This window comes from Myzus persicae, unplaced genomic scaffold, assembly GCF_001856785.1.
Source record: "Myzus persicae strain clone G006 unplaced genomic scaffold, MPER_G0061.0, whole genome shotgun sequence".
NCBI lineage: Eukaryota > Metazoa > Arthropoda > Insecta > Hemiptera > Aphididae > Myzus > Myzus persicae.
The window spans coordinates 130521-147943 of record NW_019103996.1 but is presented as its reverse complement, the minus strand read 5'-3'; the positions used below and the strand labels follow the sequence as shown (position 1 = coordinate 147943).

At 28.2% G+C, this 17423-nt stretch overlaps 1 protein-coding gene and 1 long non-coding RNA gene across 5 annotated transcripts in view; one reads left to right on the top strand and one right to left on the bottom strand.

The window, feature by feature from the left end:
- The first annotated feature begins 6436 nt into the window (after positions 1–6436).
- Positions 6437–13306, top strand: LOC111037403 (threonine--tRNA ligase, cytoplasmic). Of its 3 annotated transcripts, none has more exons than XM_022319950.1 (16): positions 6437–6559; positions 8172–8265; positions 8689–8778; positions 9428–9582; positions 9658–9907; positions 10016–10129; positions 10294–10437; positions 10828–10974; positions 11050–11244; positions 11482–11552; positions 11680–11842; positions 11905–12042; positions 12174–12352; positions 12444–12618; positions 12685–12799; positions 12876–13306. In XM_022319950.1, the coding sequence occupies exons 2-16, from the start codon at positions 8179–8181 to the stop codon at positions 13022–13024; spliced, it is 2172 nt and encodes a 723-aa protein (XP_022175642.1). In that variant the 5' UTR covers positions 6437–6559; positions 8172–8178; the 3' UTR covers positions 13025–13306. The 3 variants fall into 3 exon arrangements, with proteins under 3 accessions (XP_022175642.1, XP_022175643.1, XP_022175641.1); XM_022319949.1 differs by lacking the exon at positions 6437–6559 and adding an exon at positions 6672–6693 and having other exon boundaries at positions 12876–13024; XM_022319951.1 differs by lacking the exon at positions 8172–8265 and having other exon boundaries at positions 6498–6559; positions 12876–13024.
- Positions 13173–17423, bottom strand: part of LOC111037405 — a 23489-nt gene continuing 19238 nt past the window's right edge. For both annotated transcript variants that reach the window (XR_002604876.1, XR_002604875.1), the window contains exon 7: positions 13173–14081. This is a non-coding gene — a long non-coding RNA (uncharacterized LOC111037405). The remainder of the gene's footprint in view (positions 14082–17423) is intronic.

Below are 17423 nucleotides of genomic sequence, written 5' to 3'. Positions count from 1 at the left end.
GAAAACTGTAGCGATTTTATTTATAAATATATAATTAATATTATAGTTATTTAAGTCACCGCTTACTTAAATTTGTATAATAAATTATATTGAGAAAATAAATCGTACATCAATATCATTATATCGTTTATTATTATATGAGCTCACATAGCTATGTATTTTAAAACCGAGAAAATTATATCGTAGATATTATTAGATATAATATATTAGATTATCAGTACGTCGTCGTGGACACTAACCACGAGTTAAATTTTATGTTATTGTGAATACCAAATAACAATTAACACAACTATTTTTCTGTAACCCGAATTGACTTGCCAGATCAGTTGTTGCAAAGTACACTTAGGGATTTTTATCATAATATTAGTGGAAGTTTTACAAGTCAAATATGTAATTATCAAGAATAATTCACTTACTAGTTGTAGAACTACCTATTTTAGATTTCCTATTTTTTCATTAATCCAAAATATTTTTTTTTTTTTTTAAATGAATTGTGTTTGATTTTGTGAATTTAAAAAAAACAATTAAGCTGTACCTAAATATTTAAATTTATGCAAAGTTTGGAATGAAGCACTAGGTTTTAAATTAAAAACTAAATCTCTGATTTGTATAAATAATTTTAAGCCTCAAGATAAACAAGCTAATTTGCTTAACAATAACACTTGAAGATACCTAACTCACACCGATCGTAATTTGTTCTTAATTCTAAAACATTTAAACCATGTTTTTCAAAACTCGCCACTTCTTGTGATGTATTTGCAGATTGAAGATACATATAATGCATGTTTTAGTATAAATATTGGTTTAAAGTTTCTTTGTTTAGAACATCAAACTAATATATTTATAAATAATTGTTCATATTATAAACCAATGATAATATGACAGTATTCCTAAATATTTATGGTGAACCAAAACACAAAATAATAGAGTAAAACAAAAAAAAACTATGAATATTCATCAAAATATGATTTGTTGGTTAATTTAATTAGACAGTATGTATCATTGGTGTACCTTGGGAAATTTTAATTGTGACGGGTGGAACAAACTTTATTTTATGTCTATATGCTGTATATTTAAATATTAGGTGTTATACTTCATTTATGAAAAGTATAAGTAATATTACCTTAACTGAATCTTTATTAAAGCATGTAAAATGAAATGACATGATGGATATAGCTTGATGAAATTATGGCTGTTCGTGCATGAACAATTATGTGCTACCCTCTAGTGGTGAGTACGGCACCTATGCTCAGTCCGACCATCTAGTCGGGCGCTCCTACCATCATTTTATCAAATGTATGAATGTATGTAATAAATTTTTTGTAATAACTGAAAAAAAACGAAAGTTGTTTGAAATTAATAAAAAATATCCCAACTAATTGCTCCACTGTGCGTGATGTGGTTCATCAATCGGCCACGCACCGGAACAGGTTGACTAACTACGTCATAATCAGTTCCGTCTTTACCCTATGGGCACGTGGGGCACGTGCCCAGGGCCCCCATCCAAATGGGGCCCCCGGCCAAATCGAAATTACAATTTTAAATTGTAATGTTTTCGCCGTTACCGATCCTATACGATTACGACGGTTATCGGCAACGACTCGCGGAGTATGTTTCGGTCGGGAGCGGGAGGGGTTACCCACACAAATGCAAGAAACTACAACAAGTTTTATATATATAAATCAATTACTGCAGTGCCAATAATCTATATCAGTTTCCACCCGCCCGCATTATGTTTATGTACTAGATTATTTATCTTATCTTAATTATGTCAAAGCAGTGAATTGAATAGGAATTTTATTTTGAACGTTTTCAGTAAATACACAATAAAACTGGCTGTCAGTACAAGTGCGCCGTTTGTCCGTTTCGTTTTGTTTATTTAACTATAATAAAAATATAAAATATAACATTTTATTAGTGTCTGTAATAGAGTTGTAGTCTCATTTAATTATGTCAAAAAGGACATATTTGAGTGGTTCAGAAAAAAGAAAAAGACTTGCGATCCAAAAAGAAAAAATTAACAAATTGCCTAAGCTTACTTCATTTTTTACACTCGAGGAAACTAACAGGCAGAATGAGTTTTCGACCTCGTTATATCAAGGTACCTCTAAATTTGAAAGTCCAGAAATTGGACCCACTTTTAATGATACAACTAGTGTTTTGAGTTCATCAACTCCAAATTTTACTACAAATACACATATTATAGAAAATATATCTCACGACCCTGGTACTTACTGTGATGATATTTTAACTGAAGAAAAACGCGATATTTGGATACTCAAAGGACCAGAGTTTTTCCAGAATAAAAATAGTGACTTCTCCGAAACTTTTACAAGTTTTTCAGATGTAAGTGGTAAAACAAAAACTAGAAGCTTGACTAGAAATGTTTTCACCCGCAAATTGACGAATGGAGAGTGTGTAGAAAGAAGTTGGCTCATATATTCGCCGTTGAAGAAATCTGTATATTGTTACTGCTGTCGTATTTTTAACTATACTATTACTATAGGCAACAGTTTGAGTTCTTCTAATGGATATAAAGATTGGAAACATATTAGTAACTTGACTCATACTCATCTCACGCGAACAATTTTTTTTAATTTTCGGCGCAATTTTTCCTTGCCAACGAGCGATTACGGAATGATAACTTAACGAAATGATGGGATATCGATATGATCAAATACCTATACAGTGTTTTTAGTGCATTTTTTTTACATATTTTGACATTTTGATGTTTAAACGATACTTTTGATTATAAGAACATATTTCAAGTTTTTAGTGCATATAACCCTAGATAGTTTATCAAAAATCAAGCTCTTCGGTAAACATTTTTCATGAATCAAGGTCAACAATTATATTAAATTTGAATGAAGAATGAGATGAATATTGGCTGTATCATTTTTATATCCATACAAGTACATAGAAAATAGAATAAAATAATTTAAATAAATTTAAATATTAAATTGTTTAGAGTGTAGTTGTATCTTTAGATCATATTTAACCAATATACTAAATTAGTAAATTATATTATATTAATAAAATATTTAAAGAAAAATATAATTTTTAGTGTAATATGGGCTTGTAATTCTTTTTTTTTTAGGCATATTTTATATTATTTAACTGCATATTTTTAAATGCATATTTGATGATTTTTTAGTGCATAAAAGTTCCTTTTATAGTCCTTATTTTTCACATAAAAATATCTTTTCTACAAAATATCAGGAGGGCCCCTCTTGCCCCCCCCACCCCGCCCACCAGTTTACGCCTATGGTTAAATGAGCATATTATATGGAAAATTATTTTATGTAATTTGAAATTTATTTTGTTTAGTCTATATTAATAAATACAATACTATATGCATTTATAATATATTAAGAGGACACTATTTTATAAGACCCGCATGTATTGTATCTGTCTTACAAATGTACGACATAGCAAAAACTGTTTTACTAGAAATTTAACCACCCAGTCTGTAGTTCTAGTAGACACCAAAATTATACACAATATAGAAGATAATATTTTCTGTGTCGTAGAGTTTTTATTTGTTTGATAATATCATGTATAAGAAAAAAGTTACAATAATTTTAAAAATCTGATATTTATACTTTTTCCAAACTTAAATGACCTTTGATATATCTTATATAGTCTTATCAAAATAATAAAACTATTACACAGTTAAAATTCTCCTCTATTCATGATGAAAATTTAGTTTCTAAGTTATATCGGTTCTTGAAACAGTTTTTGCTATGTTCTAAATTTGTAAGATGGAGACAACACATGTGGGCGTAGCATCCTCTTAAGTGCGTTATTACATATTATTATGTACATTTATATGTAAAACCTAATAAAAAAAAAATATATATTCATTGAATAATAAAATATCTTATCTACCACTTTTTCAATCTATTTGTCGTGGTAAAATATTTAGTGTGGTAACTATCACGGTGAATTGATCAATTGATTTTGAGATATCCAGTATATTTAATTAGTATTATCGTAGACTTTTAAGTCATAGCTAATAGATAGGTCAACCCATGTTCACTTATATGGCTATATTGTACAAGATATGGTGGAACCTCGATAACTCAAATGTCTATAAATCAAATGTTTTGATAATTTGAAGGATTATCTGGGTTCTTGCATTTCAAGAAACAAAATATTCTATAGCTCAAATTTTTTTTTGCCCACACACAACCAATTCGAGTTATTGAGGTTCCAATGTTATTATTTTTTAATAATGTTAGATTGTAGAAAAAAATAGATTAGTTTAATGTTTAGCACTATTATAGTATTAGTAGAACTATAAACTATATAAACTTGTGGCCTATTTATAGGTGATTCTGTATAGTTTCATCCTTCCCTTTTAGGCCTAGGACACACATTCATACAATCATACCAATTTAGTATGATTTTTTAGTCTATTTAATTTGTTCTTGCTTTTTCATTTCCTTTTATAAGCCACTGGGCCACTGTGTACCAGGTTCCAGGTTTACACAAATAAAAAAAATGTCTACATTTCTTTCTCACCAAGTTTCTTGAATAAGTTTTGATATGTCGTTTTGTAGATAAGGATTTGATGTATTGGATGCTTGCAATATAAGGATGGTAGGTACTACACTTAATGCATTCTCTCTCATGCAATTTGATCAGTTAATCATTATTGTCATTTTAATATATACCACATTAGTCATATTTCAACTTTGCATACTGCGCTACTATTTATTATAACTAATCAATTACCAACATCGGTACTGTTTACATTTTTTCAATTAAATTGTAATTATTGTTACTAAGTAATGTTGGGTAATTTTTTATTTATTTACATTACAATTATTTGATATTAATAAAAATTCCATGTAAAAGAGTGCCTAGAATGTAAAAGGTCATTTTTAAATTAAAAGATGCAGCAACTGATTCAAAAAAATATTTGATACTTCTCAACCACATCAATTTATCATTTATCCAAAATTAGATTATTTATACAAATCAAACAACATTGGGCATCCACTATAGTCATAAGGACAACAGGAAATAAATGCTTATTATTGTAGTTTAATGAACTACTGTTTATTGTATTTTTACACTGAATATGTTTTCCATCAATTTATTGCACTTTGGCAGTATTAGGAAAATCTATTTATTAAATTATATTATTTGTATGTTTAAATAATATACCTATGTTAGATATATTGACCTAATATTTTGCTGTGTGTGTAGACATCTCAGTTGGTGTGAAGTATTAGCTTTTAGTTTATACCCACCTAGACAGTAATACAACCACATTTGTATCCACTGTGCCAGCGATGGCCGATTATCGCTATCTTACAATCAACTGGTGCTCCATTCATAAAATTTAAAACAAATATCTGACTATCACACAAATTGTTGATCCCATAAAAAAAAAATGATGAATTAATAAAAAAAATGAATGTGATAGAAAACTTCTAAATAGGTAAATTAAATCAAAACTACTTACTATACTCACATTATTAACACACAATACTAGATAATTATAAAATATGTAGATATCATCTATGTTTAAACTTCAAGTATATGGTAAGCCATTATTGAAACATATTAACATATAAAAAGGTCAACACTGAATTATAGGCAAAATTTTTCTCCGGAAGGTACATTGTGCATAGTACATGCTGATTTCTAAATAATACTTAAAATATTTAAGCTAAAAACATAGGAATATTTTTTCAAATTATATGACAATACAAGGTTATTTTTATTTTTTTCTACAGCTATAAAGTAGTAATTGCGGACTACTATTAGAAAATTTGATAATGATGAATAAGTATTGTAGTAGCCACTAGTCTCTATCTTATATGACAACTCATAAGTTTAAATATAAAGATCATTTTTCATGAGTGACTTGGTGATGCTGTAGAGACACAGAATACTATGCTGTATAGAAATGTATTGTTTGTAAATTGTATACATATTTAAAGTGCTACAAAACTTAACGTCGTACAATAATTTGTCCCAGAAAAAAATTCAGTTAAAAAGCGTAATCGAAATCGTTAAATCTGAAGGGCGTCGAACTCCAATATTTTGCCCTCCGATGGAGGTGGTAAACGGTGGCAGTCGAGACCGTTCGTTTTTCTTATCGTTATTCTTTATTCATTACGAACATGGAACGATGGAACTCACGTTCCAGACTTCCAGCACATTATTGAAAAACGTAATACCCACTAAGCTACTTATAATAAAAATTAATTAACAATAATTGTATCAGTTGCAAAACATTTTGTATTGATAGTATTTAATATTTATCTCGGTTTTTTTGATTTTAACCCATCGACATAGATAAACAATATTTTGTTTAATAATATTGTTTATCTATCTCGATGTTTTAACCTGAAATTCTCACCGTTTCGTACACAACATCGTCCAATTCACAGCCGCACTTTTCGTTGCTTACATCTGCGTAAACCTCCATGTTAGTGATAAGAATAACGATCACGTTATAATATGATAAGAACACGTAAACACCAAACGGGTCACGAGAGCATTGTGGTCATTAAATACCTCGTTTTCGGTTCATTTCGTTTTGGTAAGTTTTTTTTGAAGTTTTATTTAAATTATTGAATCTTTATGATCTCGTATTGAATAATTTAATTTCTAAATACTCTGACCACACAGCTATTGTGATTTGTGATTTTATTGTATTTCAACGTTTATAACGAAGTAGGTGTAGATAAATTGGCAAATAGGTTATTTATTTCGTGATTGTCCATTTCATACAACTTTAACTGTTTCAATGTTCTTAAGTAGCTTAAGATTTTTACTTGGCTAATAATTTAAAAGAATTAAATGATTGACATCAACAGAACAAAATAATATGCATGCTTCTAACTGAACTTATTGCATCATATAATTTGTATGCTAACGTATTAAATGCTGATCCATTATTTTAGTTTATTTCTTCTACATTCATTGAATGAATTGAGTTTATTCATCCATGTTATTCAATTGGGTCCAATTCAAGATTATGTACATTTCGAAATGAGTGGAAATTGAACATAATACATTACATCGCATTATGGCTATGCCGTAATATATAATACTGAACATTCACTAACTGAAAACCAACAATAACTGAACCATTTACCATAATATGTTATGATAATGTTAACTTACATTTTTTTTTCAAATTGTCAATGATTTATTCTTAATTTTGTTCTTATAACAGTGTAGCTTAACACACTGACTGCCGCGGGACATTTAATATACATTATGGACATGCCCGGCATATTTGTCCATGACATTCCATGTTTGTATATTGTATTGCATTTGAAAAATATAAAAAAATAATTATGTTTACCTATTACATCATAAACATTTTAATGATTCCCATTACACCACTGCGCTTTTTTTAGTACATTATTATAGTGCCATAGAAAAGTTAATAATATAAAACGAAATCCATTTAGAGTGACCGGTAGTAATGTGGCATAGTAACAATGATCAACTATGGGCGCTAGTAGTTACATGACAGTCAACATGTTAAAATCTAGTATAGAAAATGTAGTTATGCTTGCATCCATACACAATTTGTTTCATGTTACTTCTTAATAACAATTCTAACCTCATTATTTATGAAAGATATACTATTTTTTTTTCTGTGTATTATGTACAACATACATATAATTAATTATTTTTTGTGTATCTATGATAATGGAACAATAATTTGTAGTAAATCTATCTCCATAACTTAAGTGAACACCATACCCATATGTGAATCTTTTCAGTTAAGATAAGTTTATTATATTTTACAGTTTAATATCTCAACTGAAGATATTTTTATAGAATACCCATATTTACTAATTCACAATTAAAAAAAAAGATTATGCATAAACTAGAAGTTATCTTCACTCTCACAAAGTACTGATTTTTATAAGTAGATAGGGGATTAGTATTATTAGTTAAATAACTATTCAATGAATGTGTGACTTATTAAATTTGATGAAATTCACTACTAATTTTAAAATGTTCATTGTAACTTTGGTTGTGTTTTAATACTAATTTATGCAATATACTTTTATATCAACATAATCAGATTTTAATATTAGTTACTTACATTTGATGCATCTCTTAAAAAAAATTCTATTTTATTTGTTACAATTATTTAAGTCTGTATTATTAATTTTGTAATTACTTTACAGTAAATTAATGCGTTTAAAATTGTTATTTGACCTTCATCAAACAATAATTTGTGGAACGCAATCTGTTCGTGGACTAAGATTACCCAAGTACCAAGTAAGAAATATTAAAGCAAAAATTAAAAATAAGTAAAATGTTTTCGTAAAAAGCATTATCATTAGTAATAATACGTCCTTAATTTAGTAACTGTAAATACTATGCATACAGATATTTGTGGTAATCAGTAGTACTATGATATAAATTATTATATTTTAATTGTAGTATACAGTAACTTGTAGTGCAATATGTAATTTAGTTAAGTTTTTATGAATAAATTGTTTATAAAAAGCGGTGCATAAAATTAACCAACAATAACCATTTCCTAAATAATATAACACATTATAAATGTATAATTTTTGTGATTAAAAAAAAAAAAAAAACATTTATTTAAGTGCTTTCGACTTAAAAATAGCTTTAATTTTATAATTTTTGTATTGTATCTAATAATTACTATATCTAATTTGATTTATATTTTTTTAGAAACCGAGTAAGAGGAAAATGGCATTGAAGGAAAAGGAAGGAAAACAGTCTCAAGTTTCTGAGTTGAAACCTTGGCCATCCTACATTGAGGTGAGAATTGTCAATTACATTTTAATATTTGCTCACAATATTTAACTGATTTTGACTTATAAGACTTCTTTAATTGATTCACATTAAATATTATTATAAATTATAATGTTGAGTACTGAATATTTAAAAAATTTAACTTTTTCTAATGCACAAAGTGTGAGTGTATGAACGTTACTTGTTTGTTATTGCCCCCCACCCACCCACCACATCATATAAAATTGATTGCCTCTGCCACTTAGATGTTAGATATCATAAAAATGTCAACATTTTAGATTTTAGATTAGGTAAAGGCTGCTGAAGGGATTACATAATGTTGCCTAGTGGGTGATTAATTGTGTACGGCTCGTTGGCAGGGCAAGAACACACTAGTTTCTTTAACATATTTGAAATCTATTGTCAATTTTTCTAGGATATGTAGGAAAACATCTTTTTTTCAAACTAGAATATGTATTATAAGATAAATAAATTGGTATATATTTTTAATGTAGCATTTAGTAAACACTCATGAATTTAAATAATATGTTTTCATAATTAAAACTAAGCATCTAGAACTTCATAATTGTATATAATTGTCTAGTCTAAAATGCAATTAGAAACATATGTTTATAAATAAATACCTAAAACCATTTTTCATTCTTTTTTATTTTAGGATCGTTTGAAGCTTTGGGATAAACTTAAAGAACAATATAATAATGAACTTGCCAATAAGGTACTGGAACCTATAACTGTAACTTTTCCTGATGGAAAAACCACAAACGCCAAGGCTTGGCAATCTACGCCATATGATGTAGCAAAAGGCATCAGGTTTGGAATTGGAACTTATTTTTTATATCAATATGTGTTTTGATCATATAACTAAATTTTTTAATAAATATACAGTCAAGGACTTGCCGATAATACAATAATTGCTAAGGTTAATGGAGAGCTTTGGGATTTGGATAGACCATTGGAAAAAGATTCAACATTGCAGTTACTCAAAATTGATAATGAAGAGGCTCAAAAAGTATTTTGGCATTCGTCTGCTCACATGCTAGGTGAAGCGATGGAAAGAATATATGGTGGATGTTTGTGCTATGGTCCACCAATTGAAGGAGGATTTTACTATGACATGTTTATTGAAAACAAAGGAGTAATTATCTATTATTATAAATAATCAGTATAATATATATTTTATTTTATGTATGCTTATAAGCTTAAGAGTGATAAATATGTATTTATATTTGCACATGTTTATTAGGTATCAAACTTTGATTTTCCTATTATGGAAAATCTTGTCAAACAAATTGTTAAAGAAAAACAACCGTTTGAAAGGCTTGAAGTTAGTAAAGAAGATCTACTGGAAATGTTCAAGGTAATATTTAATAAACATAGTATAGTTTGTATTTATTAATAAGTAGATAATTGTATTTAAGATTATCATTCAACTTAAATTATACGAAAGAAAATTAAATAATTCGCTACCAATAATTTTTAAAAAAAATTCAGTTTTTGTTATTTTATTGTGTTGTTATTTAGTACAATGAATTTAAAGTGAGAATCCTCAACGAAAAAGTTACAACACCAACAACTACTATTTACCGATGTGGACCATTAATTGATTTATGTAGAGGACCACATATTCGTCATACAGGCAAAGTCAAAGCTTTTAAAGTTATCAAAGTAAATATGATTTTTTTTTAATTATTCATATATATTGTGTTATAATACTGCTGTGCTAAGCGAAAACAGCAACTAACGTTCAAATAGTAAATCAAGCCTTCAAGAAGCGCTTATTCAAAGATTTTGCTTAGAATTTGGGTTTACTTTAGAACACTTACGAAACATAAAATATTATGAACTTACCGTATATATTCTTATTTAAAATTATATACTCAGATAGTTTTTAATAAGAAATACTTTATTTTTATATGAAAAATCAGTATGAAACCATTAATATATTGGCTATGTAAACAACAATTTTGATTTTTATAAAAAATGAATCTATCCTGTTTTTGCTTAGCTGGGTAGAATAGACATATTTTTAATTTCCCTGATATATTTTTATTCCAGAATTCTGCTACTTACTGGGAAGGAAAAGCTACAGCTGAAACATTACAACGTGTCTACGGTATTTCATTTACAGACAATAAACAAATGAAAGAATGGGAAAAATTCCAAGAAGAAGCTGCTAGAAGAGATCATCGTAAAATTGGAAGAGTCTGTATTTCTATTGTCATTATGATAAAATTAAGTATATAGAAACTAATTGTATTTATAATTATATTATACTAGGAACAAGAACTATTTTTCTTCCATGAATTAAGTCCAGGGTCTTGTTTTTTCCAACCAAGAGGTGCGCATATTTATAATACTTTAATTGAGTTCATTAAAAGTGAATACAGAAAACGTGGATTCCAAGAAGTAGTATCGCCAAATATTTACAATGTTAAGTTATGGCAAACATCTGGTCATTGGGCACATTATGCAGTAAGTTAACCTAGTTTTTTGTGTAGCCTTTCTTCGAGTGAGAAGAGAGCATCATTTAATTGTATTTGTCTTACTCTCATGTTATTATGTGCAAAGATAAGTAAAAATCATATATTCAAAAAATGCTTTATTTGTATAAAAAACTTGAACTAGGGAACTAAATTGTACACTTAACATATCTCATAATTTGATTATTATGTAATTGTAAATGTTAATTCCAAATAATTTTATTTCCAGGAAAACATGTTTTCATTTGATGTTGAGAAAGAAACATATGCTCTGAAACCAATGAATTGTCCTGGCCATTGGTAAGCACATAAATCAGTAATTTTTTTTTTTACCTAATTATTTAAACAATTAGTCCAATTTTGCTTTGGTAATAAAGCACAAAAAAATGATCTTTTATAATTTAAAATATTATACAATTGTTTACAGTTTAATGTTTGATCAACGTAATAGATCATGGAGAGAACTGCCACTTAGAATGGCAGATTTTGGCGTACTTCATCGTAATGAGTTATCAGGGGCTTTAACAGGATTAACACGTGTTCGACGTTTTCAACAAGATGATGCTCACATATTTTGTACTACTGATCAGGTTAGACATAATCAAAATAAATGAAATATTCAAGTACATTAATTTGTTATTATTTAATTTAGATTGGTCAAGAAATGATGAGTTCATTAGACTTTTTACGTCACGTATATACTGTATTTGGATTCACATTCCATCTTCGTTTATCTACAAGACCTGACAAGTATTTAGGCGAGTTGGAAATGTGGGAAAATGCTGAAAAGGTTAAATGTTTACATTTTGTTTATACTAAGTAGATTTCAAAATTTTTAATATAATGTATTTAGTAATTTATTTAGTTACACAAAATATTTTATTATAACATGTTTCTAATTTTTCTTCACACATTTTATAGCAATTAGCTGATAGCTTAAATTCATTTGGTGAACCATGGACATTAAACCCAGGAGATGGTGCTTTTTACGGACCAAAAATTGATATTACTATTTCAGATGCTTTAAAGCGCCAACATCAATGTGCTACTATACAACTTGATTTCCAGCTCCCAATTCGATTTAATTTAAATTTTATCAGGTATTTAATTTAAAATACTGTCAAAATGTTAGCAAATGCCAATAATTCATTTATAAATTATTGATTATTTAATCCTTAAATTTTGTTATAGTGAATCAGGAGAAAAGAAACGTCCAGTAATCATACATCGTGCTATATTCGGTTCAGTAGAAAGAATGATAGCCATTTTAACTGAATCATTTGCTGGAAAATGGCCATTCTGGTTGTCGCCTAGACAAGTTGTTGTAATACCTGTTGGTCCTCAATTTGACGATTATTCAGAAAAAGCAAGTTTAATTTATTTGTTGACATAATAATTTATTGTATTAACATAATTTAAATCTTATCAATAGGTAAAACAAGAAATATACGATGCTGGATTTATGTGTGATGTAGATGTTGATCATGGTGATACTTTAAACAAAAAAATTCGCAATGCACAGTTGGCACAATATAACTTCATTCTAGGTTTGTATCTTAATTAATTAACTTATTGGTAATTTTTAAATCAATTATTTTAATGAATAAATTAATAATATTCTAGTTGTTGGAGATAAAGAAAGGACCGCAAACACTGTCAATGTTCGCACAAGAGACAACAATGTTCATGGTGAATTCAGTATTGAAGAAACAATTCAGAGACTTCAAAAATTAAAAATTTCAAAAACAAATAACAGTGAAGTTGAATTTTAATCCAGATTTATTTTATAAATCAATTCAAAAAAAATAATTCAAAAAATAGTATTCATAACTTTTTCACTAAAAATATCTGTTCCATTAATTGTATTCTATATACAAAATTTTAATTTGAACTATGATAAGTTGCATTTATTATATTTATTATATAATAATTTATACTTAAAAATTGAGTTTCCTTAAACTAAAGAATAGCTTTAACTAAATATTAAGATTAGACTTTGTAAGTCGTGGAATAAGATGTAATAAGCTTTTTTTAATATATTTCTTTACTCCAAATTGTAAATGTATAACTTTTTTACTGATCTTCCTTTCCGTCAAGAGAGAAATGAATGACTATAAAATTATGCAAACATTACTGCTAATATTATGGTCATACTTTCAGCCACTAGATAATTGTTATGAATATACAATTAATGCAAACAATTCATTACAATTAAATAGTCTACTTTTCCTTATCTGTATTTGATAGGTTAGACTATGCTTTAACTATTTGACCCAAACATTCCTAAGTTCTAGCTTATCACACTATACTCATTTACTCTTTTGGATAACCAACATAACTCAATGGTTTCCTGCTACATATGCACTGTTAATTAAGATATATTAGATCCTCGGGTGTAGTTTGTAGTTATTAATAACTATATATCTAACCTTAAAAATACATTTATATAATATTGTCAATATTGTTTTCATGACACTTAACATATATTTAACTTAATTTCTATTAAAGCATTAATCAAGTCTTTCTAAACTTTCTACTGTGTTGACTTTTGTGTTTTGTAAATAAACCCATTTTTAACATTATTTTTGATGTTAAATAAATTTATATTATTACAGATATAAAACTATACAAGATTAAAATAATATTAACATAAAATTAATTACAAAAAATGCACAATTCAAGACAAAAAATTCTATTTCATTTGATACTATTTTCCTATATTGTTTGTATTTGAAATTACATTAAAAGTATTGCTTGCAATACACGCAGTGGCGGTTCTAGGCAATGTTGGCAGAGTGTAGCCGCCCTTAGCTTATTGTTTGTGTTCACCTGTTAAAAAGTTCAACATTATAAATTTTTTTTATAAGTAAAGGATAACTAGTTAAAAAATTTAAATATTTCAATAGTTTTTTTCCGTTTTTTAAAACCTTGTTAAATAATTTTTGTTTTCAAACATCAGTTATCAGAGGTTATCATTAATACACCCTGACTTTTTTTGTGATACTAAAATTATGAAAGTATGGCTTGATAATTTTTTATTATATCATAAGTTCAATATAAAGTACGTCATATTATTTTGTTCTAAAAAGGAAGAAAATCTATATTTTTAGTTGTGTATTGTTATCCATATTATTGTATATTTTAATTTAAAACATACCCTCTAATTTTAAAAATATATGTTGAAATTTTCATTAACATTTATATGTGAAGAATAACTCTGTGAACAGACTGAGGATCCAAGAGCAAGATAAAATCTGACAAGAGAGTAGCCTGAGGAATAATATTTTTAATGCATTAATATTTATAAATTACTCATGTTTCTATTATGAAATCTCAACATCTTGAATGCTTTTTTAGTAAAAGTTTTCTATTATAAAGAAAAAGGCATACTGCATTCAAATACCTAGGTGCATAAAATATTATTCTTATTAAAGATTATGTTTCGATGAAATATGCTCTCAAAAATGTCTCAGATAAAATGTATACTATAGAAATCCTTGTAAACTTGTAATCCTTGTAACATTCTCATTTTTTCATTCGTAGGCAATATAAAAACAAAAAACATGATCACATTATTATTACTGTCATTAATTAATATTTAATAAAAATAATTAAAATACGTTGACAAATTTGCAATCTCCAATCTATCCTTGCAATCTATTTAGAATTTTGGCACCCTGGGCATATAATTTACGTCACTCCTTTTTTTTCCCGTTTGAACCGACGGCGCCGCGGGGACTGCTTTCGCACTGCTTCCGCGGCTCGATTTATGTCACTCCTTATAACTATAAATATTACTATTGTTTCATTGGGCAAATGTGTTTTTTTTTATGAAAATGCGCTTCTATTAATTAATATTGTTTGGGAACCATTTGTTATAGAATAAAAATGTAACAATATCATGAGTATACACTTCATAGTGTACTTAAGTAGGTACTCAACAATAGCCCAACAATTTTAGGTTCCTAAATTCTAATCCAACGGCACTTTGACCCTACCCATACATCTCCAATATTAATTATAAAATATAATAAATCTATATAATATTATATAAAAATAAATGGTTGCATGTTTCTTATTCCTTCCTCAACCGTTCATTTGATCTCAATGAAACTTAGGGAAGTTGTTGAATACACTCCCGCAAATATTTCTCTGGCATATTACATTCTACTCCTAAAGGGGAAATAGGGGGTTATAAAATACATTATAAAATAGAAGCCTCTTTTTTGTACATGCTCGCATATCTCTAAAAGTACTCTACGTATTTTAATATGGTTTTCACTAATAGATCGGTCGAAACACGGAGAAGGTTTTATTTATGGATAATATGTCTTGGATATAATATGATGGAACTTGTCCTGACAGTCTCACTAACTGACCAACTTGTTAGCTTGAGGCTTGCAATTTTCACTGTACCTTCGTACCATCATGTATTCATGTACCTACCTAAGTGTCCACTAAGAAAATACTATTTTATTATAACTATTGAAACTGTTTACAACATGTTTCAAGTCAAGTTTTCAAATTTAAAGTCAGGTGTATTATCATTTACCAAGTTTTTAAAAAGGTATAGATTATAAACTTTTAACTTTGGCTAAATATCGCCTGTAATCCACGATGAAATAGGTCAATACCAAACTTGACGATAAAATATAAATGCACTTAACAGAACTTTAATCAGGTAAAAATTGCAAAATATCTTATGAATTTATGTCTATTGTCCACCGTGATATCGTTGGCATTGGTGTTGAATATGAATCGAGGAAAGAAAGTCTACGAAAATAAAGCCTAGAAAAAATTATTATAAATGTGAACATAATTTGTATCTATGCTCTACTTCCAATTAGTAATTAATAATTCACAAATTATTGTTGTATTAAAACAAATTTAATTTTTTATAATTTTATGTATAATAAATAGTTAAGCATAAGCCATATTTAGAAATAAAATAATTTACATTTGAAATTGAATATCCCATATAAAATTACATACGAGTATATTGGCTAAAGCAATTTTTGAATTATCAATTACTTATTAGGAGTAGAGTAAGATACATGTGTTCACATTTATATATTTTTTCTGGGCTTTTTTCCGCCTACCGCTGAGAATACATCTTATCTAGAGTAATAGTGCAGTATTTTACTGTGCAATAAGCTAAATGCTTAATAAATAAATAAATAAATTCATTTTGCATTGATTTCATAAAAGTTCGGAGATTAATCTTAAGCGGGCTATGAGTCTTTTGGGAAGAGCTCCTGCCCCCCCTCCCCCCGCCTAGTCACGCTTATGATATTACTATTATATTAGTGTAGAGTCTTGGAGATTATTCATACATTTGAAAACACTATAACCTAAATGTAATTGTAATTTATATTACTTGGCGGATACCTAATACTAAATACATACATATTTTATACTTTGTCTAAAAATGTAAGATCATTGGTTTCCAAAAGTTTTATGGTGGAAACGAGTACCTATATCGCCCATTTCATCTACAATTGATTTTTTGGGCTTTTCTAAACATATTTTATTCTTTGTAAAAGTATCTACAAATTTCAATGCTTAAACCTAACGATTAATTACTTACATCTATTCAATTAAAGTTATTTAAATTATTTTGTACACCTATTATAAAAATCAGGCATATAATTAATTCGGTCGCACCCAATGAAAACTCGCAAACAATCCGAATAGAATTTGAATTTTAGCACGTAATTCGCAGCCGTTATTTCGGATTGAATGATTAGGTAGGTACTAAGTAGCAGTGCCGTAGCTACAGAGGGCTTAATGGTTTAAGCCCTCCAAAAATACCAGTCACCATACGCGGCAGTACCCAAGCCCTAGCAATAAAATATTGTAGCCCCCCCCCTCCCATTCAAAAGAAAATCCTGGCTGCTGCACTGCTATATAGGTAGGTAATAGTAAAGTTCACTATAGTATTGGTACCTATTCATTACAGCTAGACAGGTAGGACATTTCCGATAGGTACCTACTCGTCTTTGAAATTTTGGCAACACCGCTATTGTTTTATTATATAATTGTATCATTTTTTCCTTAATTTATTTATAGGTTTCGTACACCGACGAGTTTAAATACGTGGGCGGCGATCGACCGGTGGGCGTATATTAATCACGTTCGGCGTTCGCTGTCGTCACTGCCGGGCTACACAGC

Coding starts and splice junctions, on each gene's coding strand:
- LOC111037403 (XM_022319950.1), top strand. CDS start 8,179: ATGCGTTTAAAATTGTTATTTGACCTTCATCAAACAATAATTTGTGGA. Junction 8,779..9,427: donor CTTGGCCATCCTACATTGAG/GTGAGAATTGTC, acceptor TTTTTATTTTAG/GATCGTTTGAAGCTTTGGGA. Junction 9,583..9,657: donor GATGTAGCAAAAGGCATCAG/GTTTGGAATTGG, acceptor ATAAATATACAG/TCAAGGACTTGCCGATAATA.